Consider the following 18,111-nt stretch of genomic DNA (forward strand, 5'->3'; position numbering starts at 1 on the left):
CAATGGGCACAAGCCCACGGGACACAGGAGGTTCCACCTGAACATGAGGGAAAACGTCTTTTTTGTGAGGTGCCAAAGCACTGGAACAGGCTGCCCCGAGAGGATGTGGTGTCTCCAGCTCTGGAGATACTCAGAATGCACCTGGATGCAGTCCTGTTTAATATGCTCTAGACAATCCTGCTTTAGCAGGAACATTGGGCTAGATGATCTCTAGAGATGCCTTCCAACTCTGACAATTCTATGTTTCTGTGAAATACTATACAACTACTGCATGTGGACCACCTTGTGAGGTTTTTTTTATTCCTTTCCATGTTCAGTGCCAAAATAGTGAATTATAAGGCCTTTAAGCTAACCATTAATAAGTAAACAAGTCAGGCTACCCAGTCTGGATTAATTTCTGATCCATTCAAAATCAGATTTCAAACAAGGTGTACCAAAAATTCCACTCACAGAAAGCTTTTGTGGGGCCAAAGACAATTTTTTATAATAGGACCTTATTTAAGAACTACAGAAGAATTTTAAGACATCTTTTACAACACTATTATCTTCGACTCTCTGTTGGAGGTCACTGATTGATTGATTTTCTGGGTACAAAAATCCTGAAATTTATATGAGTAATTCAATTAGCCAACTAAAATCCTAGATAAAGTAAGGCAAATAAAAATTTTGCCTGTCTAAAAGACATGCACTTACTATTTGACATTAATTTAATTCTATACATTTAATTAGAATTTGTTGCTTTCATCTTTATCTCCCATATTTACATACTGCTTAATATCAAAAGAATTAATTTTTTAAGTGCTCATGTGAAAAATCTATGAAGTCCAGCAAGAATTTCATGGTTTTACACAACAAAGATTAATATAATCTTGCTGATCCTTCAGAATTTTATGAAAGGAAAAGATTGGCATTCTTATTGTAACTATGCAATTCACTACAGTACTACTGTTCAATAATTGTATAATACTTCACATATATTGTACTAATATGACTTATGTCTCATGAAAATGTATGAATTTCAGGAAGCATTTCAGTATGTTAGGCACCTGTGAATGGAAACCAAGGCCTATGCCACTGACCTTCAGTGCACTTACTCCAGGCACTTACTCCAGATCCAATGTTTATTGGAAGGCATGAAACACAAAAAAAAGAGCTAAATGGTGCTCTGCAAAGCATTGGCAACATTAATTTATGTCAAGTTGATTCCCAAATGCTTTGGAAACAATCAGATATGTGAAGTCCTGCAAAATACCTTTAAAAAAGAACAAACAAGAACAGTAGACCCAGATTCCACACCCCACTATGAAAGAAGCTGATGAATAGGCAGGTAAGAATACTTTGACAGATGTACTAGCAGCAAAAAATAATCTAATAAAATCTTTGTGACAAAATAAGGGTTTTCAGAATGTGAAAGTAATTCTGGATATAATGTAGGCATGGTGGAGACAATAAAATACAGAAAAGAATGCAATAAAGGTGTTTTTTAGTATTAAATAGCATCTTTTACAGACTGATAGCTAACAATATGGAATATTAAAGAAGATGGAGCAGAGACTGTTGCAGAATAGGAGATGTCCTGCAAATCCAAAACATTGGTAAGAAGTAAGAAATAAAGCTACCGCCCTACAAGTTATGTCCACAAGAGGAGTAATTACACATCTGAGTTTAAAGGAAGGTATTTGGTAGCTACCATAAAGTTAGATACTCATATTTTTCAAATTATGTTGGAGCTCTAAGCAAATGTCAAACCAGTAGGGTGCTTAGACCTTGGAAATTATGGCTTTTGATAACAGCAAATTTCATGGTTGCAAGTATGAGGTTTTCAGCTACATACTCGACCCAGGTGACTCACAGTAAAGAGACTCTTCGTGTAATGGCTGTAGCAAACTAGTTCTGTTGGGCTCTTAGTACTATAAACAGAGATGGGAATGGAACAGTTCCCTTGGAAACACAGTTACCATGACATGAAAATTCAGAAAGTTTATATAGGATACTACATCTCTTCAGTACCAGGACTCACACTGGATTCAGATGGCACAAGTAAAACCAGCTAAAGCTACAGGTCATACACAAATGTCCAGGTAAACTGCCAGTCCCAGTGGTGTTTGGATATAAACCACTTTGAGTTAGACATGAGGTTCTTAATGCAACTTGATTTGGATTAAAAGCCATGGAAGTATCCAGTTTGCTACAGAACTGGCACTGCGGCTCTTGCTCTGGTGCTTTCACTGTGCAATGCAGACTCAGCAGACGTTCTGAAACACTTCACGCTCATCACAAGGATCAAGCAAATCTACTGAGATAAATACTTCTTAATTGCAACTGGAGTATTTCAAGCAAGAGTTGGGGCTACAGAGATGATTAGGGGACTAGAAAACTTCTCTCATGAGGAAGGCTGAGGGACTTGGGTCTTTTTAGTCCAGAGAAGAGAAGACTGAGGGAAGGCAGTCAAAGCGTATAAATATTTAAAGCATATAAATACTTAGAGGGTGGGCATCAGGAAGATGGGGCCAGTCTTTTTTCAGTGGTACTGGGTGGCAGGACAAGAGGTGATGGGCACAAACTTGAACCCAGGAAGTTCCATCTAAACATGAGGGACAGGTGGGGTCCTGCAGGGCTCCATCCTTGGCCCAGTGCTCTTTGAAATCTTCAAAACCTTCAACTTCTTTACACTGAGCATATCAGAGCACTGGATCAGGCTGCTCAGAGAGGTGGTGAAGTCTCCATCTCTGAAGATGTTAAAAACCTGCATGGATGTCATCCTCTGCAACCACCTCTAGGTGAAGCTGCCCTGGAAGAAGGGTTGGACTAGATGATCTCCAGAGGTCCCTTCCCATCCCTAACATTCTGTGATTCTGTAATAACTGTATTGACACCTTGGGACTGATTATCCACACACAAGATTCATGCAAACATAGCAAAGATCTAAAACAGACAGCAAGCCATTTCATAAAGTGATGCTGAAAGTTCCAGCCACTGAATGGGTTTGGTATTAAATATAAAAAAACCTAAGCAATGAGCATATTTGCTTGGCATTCCTTTTCAGTCACTAGAGATGCTATGCTCTTTGATACTCTCAGAATCTTTCACAGCAGGATGTGAACAATCACCACTGTAATTATTCTCCAAAAGATTCTGAATCTCAGAAAATTTTCCATAAAATCCTATAGAAGCACTTAAAGAAGAAACAATCTCTGTTCTTAAGAATCTAAGTAAATCACACAATTCATTTACCATCTTTATAACATTACCTCATTCCAGCTGAAACGAAGATAGTAAAACTTCTGAAAATAAACAGCAGTTCTAGCCCTGATACATAAAACAATTACACAAAACTAGAGGGCAATTTTTCAACACAGAAGTGAAATTTCTACAGCTACATGATATGATGAACAAAATACTTTGATTGCAAAAATTCTGACTGCACAATCACTTTCAATGTCCAATATCTACTTTTTAAATATTTGTCTATTCTGAAATAATTCTTAGATTTTAAATTCCTGAAAGACTTCTCAGTTTCTTCAGCTAATGTTCCTATTATGATTATTGTCTCTAGAACAAGACCATATCAGTGATATGAAAACATACTCAAGACTCCAAAGGCTTTGTGTCTTATGTAGGTAAGCCATGTCACCTGTTAAAATTCAAGGTTAAAAAAATTACAGAAGAGAGATTAACATGCAAACATTTTATAAGCATGTAATTAAGAATGAGTTTAAGCTTTTTGTGCAGAACTGGTACTTTGAAAAAAAATTTCACCTGGTACTCTACAGGACAGTAAGTTTCCAAAGGCACAACATAAAAACTGAATGACCTGAAAGCTAGGTAGTGGGTTCTATTTCCTGCAATATATTTTTGCAATTACTTAACCATAATAAGTTAAATAAGTGTGTTAAAAGACACAAGAACAGCATTAAAATGGTACATGTCCACAGTGTGCACAATAGTGCTTCAAGTTAACAAACATCCTTTTTAAAATAAAAAAAGTCTTCCAAAATGTATTTATTTTCCAGTTTTGTAAAAACTTTTACACAAGTACCCACCTTACACCATTGAAATTCAAGTAAAAGTCACCTCTCTTTTCTCATACAATACAGTGACAAGAAGTGAGCAGAGGACTTTATCTGAATTTTTATTTAAAAGTTTCACTTGTGGAATGAGATACTGTACTCAGGACAGCTCTAAGTACAGAATTTCCTTTTTTATTATTTCAACAGGAATTTAATTTCAACCTTTTCCAAAAAAATGGGGAAAATTGAAGTAAATTGGGAAACAAAACATAGTACGTGAAAAAAGAACTGAAGAAATGCTAATTCAAAAAATGCACCTGGAAATAAAACTTTGTAGTCTTAGTTTAGAGAACTGCAAAAAAGCTGACATTCCTTCAAATTTTTAGGGTATCTTCTGCAATACATCACCCCAGCTATGCCTCCTCAAAATTATATGTATCATCTAGACTATGACAATACTCAGGTGGGCACAAAAACACATGATCACAACATCACTTAGGTGAACTGGAAAAGACATGTAAAAGATCCAGATAAGTTTATGAAATATTTTAGACGTAATAACTACAGCAGCAGAAATAAGGAAACATCAGTTTAACCACCAAAAAGGAAAAAAAAAGTCTACAGCATCACAACATAGCAGGTACAACAGGTGAGCAATAGTGTTCTCAGAAGCCACTGGCTCAGGGTTATAGAGCTTGGGTTGGGGTTGTCTCTAAGGATGTAGTAATGAGTCCTAAATCTAAGTACCTCCTAATGGGATTTGTTCAGTAGGAGACACACGTTCCTTCAGAGGCAATAATCTGTAGCAGCAGCAGTTTATTTATAAACATAAAAAAATGTTTATTTTTTTCTCCTGTGCCTTCCTCCTTGTGATTAACAGCTATTCATGTTTTAAAAAACCAGACTGCTTACTGCTTTATCCTTCACCTGATGCATGATTCAAAATTCCACCTGAAGAAGCAGAACTGCAGGAAGGAATGTACCCTGTGTAAACATTATTTAGTTGCAGAAGACAGTAATCTATTAATAAATAAATGTTGGTGAGCATAATGAGATAAAAGTCAGATCCAGTTACCATTTCGTTTAACAACATAATTGCTTTTGTTGCTCTACTTAAGAAACTAACAGCAAAGTACAATTTTTTTCCAGCACCTTTGGTGATCAGAGTACAAAATACTGAGACTTTCCTAACAAGTTCTGAAAGGACTCATAAGTAGGGCTGAAAAACCTTCATAACTTCATAGAATCAAGTAACATACCCCTTTTATTCTTGCGTTATTAAAACAGAACAAACCAACCCCCCAAAAAAACACCCCACCCCAACAAAACCAAAACCGATCACATATTTAGAAACATTTAGAAATTCAAAGGAAGGGGTATCTATCTATCCTGAAAGCAACAAGTCATAACCAAAGCAAAACTTAGAACATATTATTTGCATAGAGTTACACTATCAGAGTTTAAGTAATACTAAATTCAGACTCCAAAAGTACACTGAAACTCAACTACCCTGAACAACCTGAAATCCATCTGGAGGTGATTACTTTGCTTAAGTATGAGCATAAGTGCTAGGTTTAACATAAGAAAGATTTGCTTACAAATTTCTCCCCCAAATACTAAAAACTATTCAGTTTGTTATCAGTAGTAGTTTTGGGCTTTTTTCATGGTCTGCATTTGTGTAAGCATTAGTTACAGGACTAACAGCAAACAGGACTCTATCTTTACAAACACTGCTTGGATAAATGACATACCACTTCATCTTCAAATCCTCCTGCTAATACAAGTGAATACGCTCCATCATTACTGCGTCCATGGATTCCACCCACATGTGGTCTGTGAACACCTGCTTCACTCACCTGGCAAAATAAAAAAGCCAATTCCTAGCATTTTTTTTCAACCAACCAGCTGTCTACAATCAACATTCTGCTTAAAAGACTGTACAGAGGCGCCTCTGTAAGTAGTTAATGTAAGACTCTCATTAAAGGTGAGAATTCCACTTCTTTTTAATGAAGAAAAGCCCAAACAACTGTTACCCAAAAATATGGAAGGGCAATGTTTGTTTCATAAAAACTAAGCAAATTGGAAATACAGAGAATACGGTCTCTAAATTCTCATAAAATTTTGCTGAGATGAGCATATTTCTCATTCAATAGATTAGTCATACAAGAAACAAGTGTAGTTTAACTTCTAATGAAGAAAATATTTCAACCTTTAACAAGAAAAAGGACAAATTACTTCATTTGTACCCAATCATTATGTAGAAATTGTAATTGCATTTGATTCCTAGTCCACATACAAAGATACAAAAATTAGCACTCTCTGCTTCATATTATGACAATAGCAGTGTTCTAATTCTGTTCCTTTTTCCTATGAGGATTAGAAACACCTGAAAACTACTAGTGTTACCAGTGCAATTCCTAACAAAAAAGGTGAACTAACAATTTCAGTTATTGTTGAAGCAACAAAAATGAAATTCAATTTTGAGTTTGCAGAAGTGATTTTAAGAAACATCTCTTAGTCATGAGACTTCCCTTAATCTGGAATCCAGCAAAAACCCAACTTTTGATAATTACTTTCACAAAAAAAGATTTTCAAACACAGGACAGGTCAATTAAATATCCCAAAGAATCCAAACTGAATTTGGAAAAACTGAAGCAGGTAATTTTGTATAAAATCACTGTTATGATGAGCAGCATAATTTTACATTACAGTTTTAATCTACTTCATCTAAGGTCTGTATTGAAGTTAGTGCTAATGATGGACATAAAGGTGATAAAGGATCAAAACAATTAGTTTAGGTTGCAACTGCTTCACTATGATGCCTACTGCTAACCATAGCAGCCTTAGAACTTCCTTGGCCTTTCAAATCTAGAATTTTTCACACACTACTGGAATGCACCACTATCAGAGGAAAATTGCCTGCTAAATGTTCTATCAACAGAGTAAGAAAAATCTGTTTTCAACTCATGAGAAACAAGTGTTGAAAACTTCAGAAAAAAAAAAAAATCAGAAGAAGCTTTTGATTCTTGGCTTGCCTGTCTTCAAGCACTTTATAAAAACCTGTATCTGTTCTTCCCAAAATTATGGAAAACATTCAGTTACAAACTCCAACACGTGCACAAGACAAAGAATAACTGATTTTGAAAATAAAGAAGTATGTATTTCTCTTGACTAAAAATAATAAAAAACCCTAATGATAAACCAAAAAATCAGTGCTATCAGAGGCTGCAGGAAAATAAAGTAAGTTTGCAGCTTACCAGATATTTTGAAACCATAAAAAAAGTCAGTACTGGCATGAAATTAAGCTGTGCCATCCTCCCTGTTTTGTTTATTCCTGCCTCTCTGAGTAATGGCACTCTGCTTACATAAAGAAAACATGAGGGGGACTGGGAAAATCAGCTCTTCTCCTATACCAGACAAGATCATTTTTCTGACAGTTGTTTTGCCAATCTAGTTTGAGCCTAAAGAAATATTTGCAACAGAAAATGAGACAGTGAAAGAAACAGCAATGGCTGAATGGACAGCTAATTTCAGTAGCAGTACATGCTTACACTGGTATAAGCTGTACACCAGCCTAAAAGAAGATTTCAGTATCCATTATGTATGACTACAAAACCCAACAGGGAGTCAATTTACAGTGATTATCATCTAACTTTTTCAAAATCTACAGTCCACAACTCCTGGTATAATCAGTTCATGTTAAGTGCCCTTCAGAAAATACTTGAATCTTTTCACTAAGTATCCCACTTAGAATATTAATATGTGAAATTTGTTTTTTTCCCAAATGCAACAGGCTTCTTATTAATTTGTATTGTAAAATCAATGTATTTCAATCTTCACTACCCTCTGTATCGCTTCCAATGATAGAATCGTAATGTGTTTGCTTTATGTAGTCCTGGTGGAAATGGCCTGGTTGTCAACCAGAACATGTTTTAGTGCTCAACTCATTCAGTATCATTCTTACTCCAGCTGACACAGAAACAACATACCTGAACTCTGAATTTCCATGTTGTCCCAACAGGAACACCAGGTATAGGTCCATAGTGATTTGATGGAACAATAGTGCATTCCTTAGTGCGACCAACACAGGCCATGCCCTAAAAATACATCAGAACAAATTCATCAATACTATAATATTGAAGACTATTTGTGAATTCAATGCAGATACTAAGAAATCCAATCTTTATAACAAATACATATATTAAAATATGTTAAAGTTTTAAAAAAGTAATGTGAATTAAGAAATATGTGTTTGTGGGTTTGGGGGAGGGATCAGGTTGGGCTTTTTGTTTGTTTTTACTTCTAGTCACCTTAATAATTCTTCCACTGCTTTAACTGCCAGTAGATAATGGGCAGGATTGAACACTGTCTTATTGTCTGTGCAATCCAGTACTGAATTCTGTGTAGTGCATATACAGGTAGAATTATAGATGCAGCACATCCATGAACAATTCACTCTAAAATACACTCTACCTTGCCCCAGTCTCTCTGGCTTTCAGTACTGGCAGATGGCATCTTTGCTTTCTTTTTACTCTGTTTGAGCTTTTCTCCAGCCTTTACAACTTCATTAGAATCATTTTTGCAGGAAGGACAATACCTAAAAAAAGGTTTCAGTAAATTCTTGATTACTTCATAATAATGGCAATACATTTCTTGTAGCCAAAATGATGTCAGTTTGTTTATCTTGAATGAGTATTTCAAGCTAGCAAACACATACCAGTCTTTAGCAGCTGAAGGCTATGGCTTAAAAAATGAACCCAACATAAGCAAATACTGTCAACTTTTTAAAAAGGGCATTTCAGTATCTTTGGAGTGCTAGAGGCAAAAAAATTAATTATTCCTTCTCACAAGATATTCAAGAAGTCCACATGTCTCCTGTGTTCTTTCTTCATTCTGTCTTCTTCCATTCAGATCACATAAAGGAGAAGACAGCTGAGACTAGTGTATGCTGCTAAGCAGTACTCATAGTTGTTTTTTTAAGTCCTGCCCATTTTACCCTTATTCTTTGCTTTGAGTGCAGTACATTTCATTGCAGACAGCTGAATGCCAAACAGAGCCAAGGTACCGTGTAATGCGTGCAGACACACACACACACACTCACACACACACACGTGCGTGCATCTACACACTCACTGTGTGTGAGTGGAATATAATGCTGAGACTCACTCCAGATAACACAGTGCCATCCTGGTAGGAAAGCAGCAGGTAATTGTGTGAAGTGATGACAGCAGAAAGAGAAAGGGAGTAGCTGCTTCTAATAAAAATTTTATCCTACTCCAGGAATGTCAATGCCAAGGATATTGTCCATGTTCTGGGGCTGGGTTTGGCCATATGCCACTCATGCAGGAATTCTGACCTACACCAACATTGATAATGGAGTTCAGATCAACTACTACGACTAGTTTTGAATTTATTAATTAACTTTTGTGTGTGAATATGAATAGAAGAATTACTGATTAATGACCATAGGAGCAGCTTTCACAATGTCGATAAAGGTGTTAAACCAGCAAGACAATGAAGCTATGAAGATAAAAATAAATTAAGAATAATACAAGATGCTGAAATTGTCTCACACTAAGACTTTGAATGATATTACAGTTGTTTAAAAAAAAAAGAGTATGCAATAACCCATTAAAAGAAGGAATATGACAAAATGCATATTCACAAGTGAATTAACTATTGCATTCCCTCCCTCTTGATAGGGTGACCATATTACCTTAATATTTTTTAAACTGAGTTTTGTTTGGAATATTAAATACTGTATCACATACATTGTGGCTTAATCCCTGCAAGAGAAACTTAGAATCATTTCCCAAAGTGCATGCTTAGCCCCTGTAGAGAGTTTGCTAAATTTTACACTACAAAAATATTAAATGGAAATTTTTCCCCTTCTAAAGCAAAATCTGTCAGGACGTTAATGGTCAGTCCTAGTACGCAAGAAGAAGCAAGACCACAGACCTCCTCTTTGGTAAGAGACACTGCTTTTCCCAGTGCAACTGGGCAGCATTCTGATAGCTGAAAGGGGCCGACAGGAAAGCTGGAGAGGGACTCTCTACAAGGGCATGCAGTGATATAGCAAGGATTATTGGTTTCAAAATGAAAAAGAGTAGATTTAGATTTGATACTAGAAATTCTTCACTGTGAGGATGGTAAGACACTGGAACAAGTTACCCAGAGGAGCTGTGGATGCCCCTGCTCTGGAAGTGTTCAAGGCCAGGTTGGATGGCACTTTGAGCAACTTGGTCTAGTGGGAAGTGTCCCTGTACACGGAGGGGGGTTGGAACGAGATAACCATTAAGGTCTCTTCCAACACAAACCAATCACCAATCTATGATTCTACAGATTCCTTCTACATTTGACCAAGCATTAAAACTGCACAGGGCTGCCATCACTTCTTATCCTAAAATTACCTGTCACAAGGCATTACAGTGCCTCTAGCACCCAGTGACTTCATTCACAAATACAAGTTAAAAATGTTGACAGCCATTTTTCAAGACAGTTTAATTATTTTAATTAGACATCTACTGATTGTGGAAATTCATGTTTTTTGCACGAGCAATGTAAGAGGAAGGGTCTAAAGGTGCACTTAACATTGACCTGAGGGACTTTAAAGAACATGAGAGTCAATTTAATTGTTGTGTGATTGTCTACAGAGCACTGAATCTTCTATATGAAAGAAAACAATCCTGGGGACCTATGTGGTACATTTATAGTGATATTATTAGAAAAGAATAGGGAGATTTGAGCAGTTTAAGTTTCTACATTTATAAATAAATTCCATTATTCAACTTTCTCTGCAGCCCTCTGAAATAAAGTAGGATAGCTCATAAGAATGTTTCAGAAGATGCTTTTGAAAAAGAATGAATGCCAGTGAAGACTAGAACACTAATACTGAATCTGAAAAATCAATGAAGCACCCAGTAGGCAAAGATCATTTTAGCACACTAGCTGAACCAAATAGACACTGATGGCTGGTGAGATTTCAGTATCAGTACCCTGACATGCCTATCAAACTTTCTGTGCATTTGAGGGTGTAGAAGAAACTAGAGAGAACAAATTGCTTTCAGGGTAGAACAAAGGATTTTGGAGTTTTGTGGGAGGGGTCAGTGACTGGAAGCACAAGTACTTTATCCGAAACTTTCCTGTGACTGGTACTGAAGAAATAGATGGACTTTAACTGTTGCTGGGGTACTGAGTTAGAGCTGGTTCTGAGAGTAAGGGGTAACTGAAAAACAGATGAAGCAAACAGATGTGTACTTCCAGACAGATGGCCTCACCAAATTTTTTGAATGAAGGGAGTAAAAAAAAGAACTCTGCTGCTATATCCAAAGGTGAGGTGCAATCAGGTAAGAATACTGCTTACAGACTGCAGTCAGTAACAAACCATTTCTGTGCTGAAGTGGTTTCCAACACATCATATCAACTCATTTACGTTGACACATACTAGGAAGGAAGAAGATATTATGCACTGAAGACCAGTCTGCTTTGGCAGTAGAAAACTTAAGGATAGTTCAGGCTAACATGCTGTATAATAAACATCACTGAATAAGCACTTTAATAATTTTGCATAAAAAAGAAGTGGATGGCACACAGACAATATTGAAATAAATGCTATTTTTTAGTTCCAGTGACCCATACATATTTCTAGTAGGTACTGAAAATATTTTTAGATAGTGTTTCAAACCAGCATTTCCTCCAAAAACAGTGACTACAACTCTTGCCTGTGGAGAAATTTCATAGGAAAAGATCAGCTTCCAACAGCAGTATTCCTGTGGCCAAATGTACACACTGGGAAGCACCTATCAGTGTTAATGGTCTCAACTGCTAAATCACACACTGGTATAAAGACAGAAGGAATTTGGAAAAAAGCAATGCCCCAGAAAACATGAGGCACTGACCAATAAAAACCTACTATGGCATCGACTATGATATAGGCGACTGAGTTCTTTCTTTCTTTCCAGAGAACACTAAAACTCAGAAAGCATGTACACAGATTTTTACACAAAATTTAGGTCCAAAGAGATTTCATAAAGTGTATCCATAGACACCTTAGATATTTATTCATGTCTATGCAGCGGAAAATTTAATTAAAATAAAATTCTATTTACTACTCATTTATAAAGGATTAGCATCTCATGTAAGTCACAGGCAGGTGATAAACTTGAACAGCGCTAAGAGTATATAGCTAATAAAGACAAGAAGTGGTCCAAAGCCCAAGGTAATTTAATTAACTGATGGGTCCATGCAGATTCACTTCAATATACAATTATTTTAATTTAACAGTTATCTTGCTAGTTATAAGCTTATAAGTTATAAGCTAGTTATCTTGGCTTTCCTGAAGAAATGAAGAGTACCAAGATGGTGGGTGTTCCTCCCACAGAAGGAGAAGTGAATGGAGCAGAGGCAACAAGAAGAGACAGGAAGAGAAGAGAGACAGCAACAGGGAAAGAGAAGGGTGAGAGTAAGAGAATTGTTCAAGCAGTGAAGCTTGAAAATAATTAAAAGGCTGGGGAAAAAACACTGTTGACAAAAACAACCAGATCAGAAAAATTAACATACTCATTTTGAAACTTCATAATGATCATTAAAACTTACTAGTACTCTTCCGTGGATTATTTAAAAGAATAAACTAAACAGAAAACATAAGGCTTATGTTAAATAAATGGATAAAAAACACAGCAGAATTTTAAAAAATTCCTTAGTATTGTCTGTCATGATGTTCGATTAGCAAAAAGGTACCATGTACAGAATGGCAATAAAGGTAAATAAATCATCCATGTATATTTACCAGTCCTCATCTTCTGGTATCTTGCTTAAGGGAGGATTCAGGCAGTATATATGATAAGCCATATTACATTCATCACACAGGAGTTGCATGTGAGCATCCTGTTTTCCACCACACAAATAACATGAACAAAAACGGCACTCCTTATCTGGATCAGCCCTACAGTGCTTGCATTCAGGGCCACTTTTTCCTGTCAAAAACAAAGAAAAAGTCAAATGCCATGTATCTTAGTAAGGTGCATTCTTGTATTTACATGAGGAAAGTATTTCTGCACATGAACACCACCCGCCTGAAAATGCTTCTTTCTTACAACAAGGTATTTGACTATCTAGGCTAATGGATTTCTTCTGCTATATAAACAAGCAGTAAAGAAAAGGACTGATCAGCAGCTTCTCTTTTTTAATCCCATCCCATTCCCAACATAGCTCCTGCTTACTGCAGGGGGTTTGGGACCTTTAGAAGTCCCTTCCAACTGGAACCGTTCTATAAGCCTGTGGTTCTATATCATGCAACCTACAGATGAAGCCTTACACTATCTCTAGTTGAAATCTTAAATACAGCCATGAAGAAATCCCAGTTAGGTAACTGGTAACAGTCAAATGAAGATGAAAGTACAATTTTGAACAGCTCTCTTCCCCCTAAATTAAATTTAACTCTTGGACAGAAGAAGTGTCACAATCAACCTCAAATTACCAGAAGTTCCACAGCAGCAATTTAGTTTAAACACAAAGAAACAATGACTTTTTGTTTCAGCTCACTTGAAATCAGACCCATGAAGACCACTCTGAGCCAATACCACTGGAACTGCCTCCTCACTTAGGGAAAAAATGCCTCTACACATGATAAAAACATTTAGTAGCCTAAGCAAGATACGAAAGAGATGAGGGAAGAAATACTGAATACTTGTAGCAGAATTAACACTTAGAAATGTTTTTTTGCCAAGAAAGGTTGGACCAGATTATCCTTGAGGTCTCTTCCAACCTGGTGTACTATGATTCTACGGCTCAAGGGTGGAAGCAACTAGATGTAAGAGAGGGAAGAGGATGGAGTTTTGAGTAACAAAGAGTCAGGGGCTGCTGATGAATAGGGAACCAATAGGGAAATACCTGCAAAATGCCCCCAGGAAATTAGGGATTTTTTCTATGATCAACACAGTGACATGGTCAATACCCCAACTGAAAAGTCTCTGTAACAATGCATGCAGCACGGGTAATAAACAGGAGGAATTCTAAATTGCTGTTAGAAAGCTATGACCTAATTGCTATGACTAAAGTTTGGTGGGATGACTGGAGCACTGCCATCAGTGACTATAAACCTCATAAGAAAAGAAGGAGGCGTGGACAATTTCCCTTCTATTGACTGCTTGCACTGAGCTGTCTTTGAAAAAGAGCAGTGAACAAGTTCAGAGCTTATGGGTGAAAATTAGAGGCCAGGACAACAAAGGAAGCCTCATGGCTGCTGTTCATTACTGGACACCCAATTGAGAGGAGCCTGCTGATGAAGCATTCTTACTTCAACTGCAGGAAGCATCACACTTGCTGGTTCTGATCCAGCTTGAGTCATCCTGACAGCTGCTGGAAAATCAGCACAGCAGGCTGTAAGTAGTGCACCAGACTCTTAGGGAGCACTGAAGATAATTACTTAATGCAGGTGACAGCCCCACCAGAGGAGAACCATTTCTGGGTGTCCCGTATGAGACAACATAGCAGACAAGATGTGTATGTATGAAACAGGATTTATTGTAAATAGCAAAGGATCTTCAAAATTAGACTAAAAAGGCATAAATTGCATTATATGAGCATTTGGATATTAGGGTACCAAAACAGAGTGTTGGGATAACAAAACAAAAGGTACCTTAACAATAAAATATGCAAACAATCGAATATCTGGATAACTGTTACACAAGGTTAATTGTTTGAGTGCTAGCAATTAATAGGTCTTATGCCAGATCTAGAACAATGATTAAAATAATACCTATAGGAAGTGTGATAATACAATTACTATAGTCTTCAAAAGCACCCTAAAGATTTAAAGTTATGAATTCATATATAGAGATCTCTTATTTCTTACCCTTTTCTAGGTATGGCCAGACGTCCCTTTGCTCTCAACCTCTTGAGGAATAACCACTCGAGCAGGCATCCCTGCTTGAGGGGAGAAGATCCAGCCCACCTTCTAGGACAAATGTACAGAATTCTCTCTGATCAAAAGATGGAACTAGGCTTTTGTAGAATAAAGTAACTGGCTGCTGTAATTTAACTACTTAGCTGTACCTCCAAAATCCTCTACTAAAGAAGAAAAGGGAAACAAAGGAAAAAACAAGAAAGCCTGTTCCCTCATTATAAAAATTCTTTTATCTTTCCATTCTTGCTTGGGCTTTGTTTGGCCTAGATGAAGACAAGCTGGGCTCCATGATTTTCAACACAGGAGAGCATCTGGCAATACAGATAATGACTTGGTCTTCTCTAGGTACTTTCAAGATTGTTACAGTTCAGAGTTTGCTATGCTTTTGCTTTCCATTAAGCTCTCCAACTCTAGGCTAAGGACAGTGAAACTGAGACAAGGAGTGCAAAACTGAGAGACAAAGAGCAATTGAATCATAAAGGGAAGCTGAGGAGAGCCCACTGAGGCAGAGCATCCTGCTACACTGAACCTCTTGCTTACCAGCACAGACTAATTGGGGAGCTCAATTAGTGGCAGCACTGGCTGAAGTGACCATAACTTGCTGGAATTCACTATCTTGAGGGACATGGGCAAAAAAAAAATTATAGTCAGGACCCTGAATTTTAGGAAACAGAACTTTCAGTTGTTTAAGAAATTAGTAGATGGACTCCCTGGGAAACTGCCCTCAGGGACTTATCCCTGAACAGAACAGAGCTGGCAGCTGTTTAAGGACACTTTTCTTATAGCATTCAATTCCCATGTGTAAGCAAACAGGCAGGGAAGCCAGGAGACCAGCAGGCCTGATGAGAACCTTCCAGTGACAGTGAAGCAAAAGACAGGAATGCACACAGAGTGGAATCAGGGACATGTATCCTCAGAAGAAAATAGGGTCACTGACTAGTTGTGTAGGGATGGGATCAGGCAAGCTACGGCACAGTTAGAGATGGATTTGGCAAGGGATGCAAAATAAAATAAGAAGGGCTTCTACAGCAATTCTGCTCAGAAAAAGAAAATTAAAGTCAATATACAATCCCTTCCCAGAAAAATGAGACACAATTAGTGACAACCATTACGGAGAAGGCTGAGGTGCTCCGTAAGTTTTTTCCCTCAGTTTTCACTGGTAATAGCTCTTACCACATCTCTCAAGTCCCTGAACCTCAAGGCAGGGACTGGGGCAATGAAGTCCCTCCCACTCTAAGGGACGATCAGGTTCAAGACCATGTGATGAACCTGAACACACACAAGTCTGTGGGACCCAATAAGATGAATCCCAGTGCCCTGACAGTACTGGCTGAGGTAGTTGCCAAGCCACTCTGCATCATATCTGAGAAGACATGGCAGTCAGGGAAAGTCCCCAGTGACTGGAGGAAAAGGAATATTGCACTCTTTTTGAAAAAGAGTAAAAAGGGGGACACTGGGAATTGCCAACCCGTCAGCCTCACCTCATTGCCCAGTACAACCATAGACTGAGACTCCTGGAAGTCACATCAAAGCAAATGGAAGACAGAGAGGTGAATAAAGACAGACAACTTAGCCGCATCAAGGGCAAATCCTGCCTGACTGATCTAGTGGCCTTCTATAGTACTCAGTGCATCAGACAAGGGAAGAAGTATGGATGTCATTGACCTGGACTTCTGCAAGGCCTTTGATTTGGTCCCTCAAAACACTCCCACTGGAGTATGGATTTGATGAATGAACAACTAGATGGATAGGGAAATGTGTGGCCACATCCAATGGCCCAGTGTCCAAGTCAAACCCAGGAAAGGGTGGTGTCCCTCAAGGGTCAGTTCTATTCAATACCTTCATCAGTGATGCAGACAGCTGAATTGAGTGCACCCCCAACAGCTCCATGGATGACAAAACTGGGAGGGTGCAATTGACACACCAGTGGGAAGGGATGTCACCCAGAAAGGCCCTGACAGGCTTGAGAAGTGGGTTCATGTGGACCTCATGAAGTTCCACAAAGCCAAGTGCAAGGTCCTGTGCCTGGCTTGGAGCAACACCTAATGTCAGTACAGATGAAGGGATGGAGAGCAGCCCTGTAGAAAAGGACTTGGGGATACTGATGGACAAAAAATCGGATGTGAGGCAGAAACGTGCACTTGCAGCCCAGAAAGTCTACCACATCCTGGGCTGCATGAAAAGAAGCATGGCCAGCAGGTCAAGAGAAGGGATTCTTCCCCTTTAATCCAGTCTTCATGAGACACTATGTGAAGTACTGTGTCCAGTTCTGGAGTCCTGAAAAACAAAAAAGACATGGACCTGCAGAGCAGGTTGAAAGGAGAGATATGAAAATGATCAGAGAGCTGGAGCACCTCTCCTATGAAGAAAGGCTGAGAGAGCTGTGCTTGTTCAGGCTGGAGACAAGAAGGCTCTAGGGAGACCTTGTTGTGGCCTTTCAATACTTAAAAGGAGTTTATAAGAAAGACATTTTGCCAGGGCCCGTATTTACAAGACAAGGAGTAACATTTTTAAATTGAAAGATGGTAGCTTTAGATTGGATACAAAGAAGAAATTTTTTTATTATGAGGGTGGTGAGACACTAAACCAGGTTGCCCAGAGAAGTTGTGGAATCCCCCTCCTTGGAAGTGTTCAAGGCCAAGTTGGATGGGACTTTGAGCAATCTGATTTGGTGAGATATGACCCTGTCCATGGGATATGGGGCTTGGACTAGGTGATCTCTGAAGAACCAAACTCACAACTCAAAGCATTCTATCATAAGAAGTGCTAGACCATTGCAAGTTGAATTTTTTTCTTGAGAGAAAAAAGATAAAAAACTGAAAAATATTAATGAAGAATCACTGAAGAGGGGAAATTGCCAGCTACAGATAGATCTAATGAGATGTACTGACTGGAAAACACAAGAAACAAATGCGTAGAGCAACCAGCAGTGATTATTTCATAAAGCTTCAAGGGGAAGGGTCAGATAAACTTAAAAAGAGAGCCAAAATCTCCCAGTATACTGCTTTGACCAAAGTCTAGCCTGAAAGACTTATATGCTGACTCTCAAAATTCAAGTAATCTTCCAGTTCAAGATTTCTCTCCCAAAGAGAAAGGAGAAAGTGTAACTGGTGAACAAATCTGTGGATCTTCCAGCACAGACAGGCAAAACTCACAGTCTGTACAAGGGGCTAACACCAATTCAAGTCAAGTTAG

The 18,111-nt window shown here is 38.1% G+C and overlaps 1 protein-coding gene across 5 annotated transcripts in view; it reads right to left on the bottom strand.

Annotated features, from left to right (window-relative positions):
• Positions 1-18,111, bottom strand: part of UHRF2 (ubiquitin like with PHD and ring finger domains 2) — an 84,727-nt gene that overhangs the window by 14,194 nt on the left and 52,422 nt on the right. For 4 of the 5 annotated variants that reach the window (XM_071732067.1, XM_071732069.1, XM_071732066.1 and 1 more), the window contains exons 6-9: positions 12,799-12,985; positions 8,484-8,607; positions 8,000-8,107; positions 5,762-5,866 (exon numbers count right to left, since the gene is read on the bottom strand). In XM_071732067.1, coding sequence (XP_071588168.1) covers positions 5,762-5,866; positions 8,000-8,107; positions 8,484-8,607; positions 12,799-12,985 — 524 coding nt within the window. The remainder of the gene's footprint in view (positions 1-5,761; positions 5,867-7,999; positions 8,108-8,483; positions 8,608-12,798; positions 12,986-18,111) is intronic. The other variant, XM_071732068.1, reaches the window with a different exon arrangement.

This window comes from Heliangelus exortis, chromosome Z (assembly GCF_036169615.1).
Source record: "Heliangelus exortis chromosome Z, bHelExo1.hap1, whole genome shotgun sequence".
In the NCBI taxonomy this organism is placed as follows: domain Eukaryota; kingdom Metazoa; phylum Chordata; class Aves; order Apodiformes; family Trochilidae; genus Heliangelus; species Heliangelus exortis.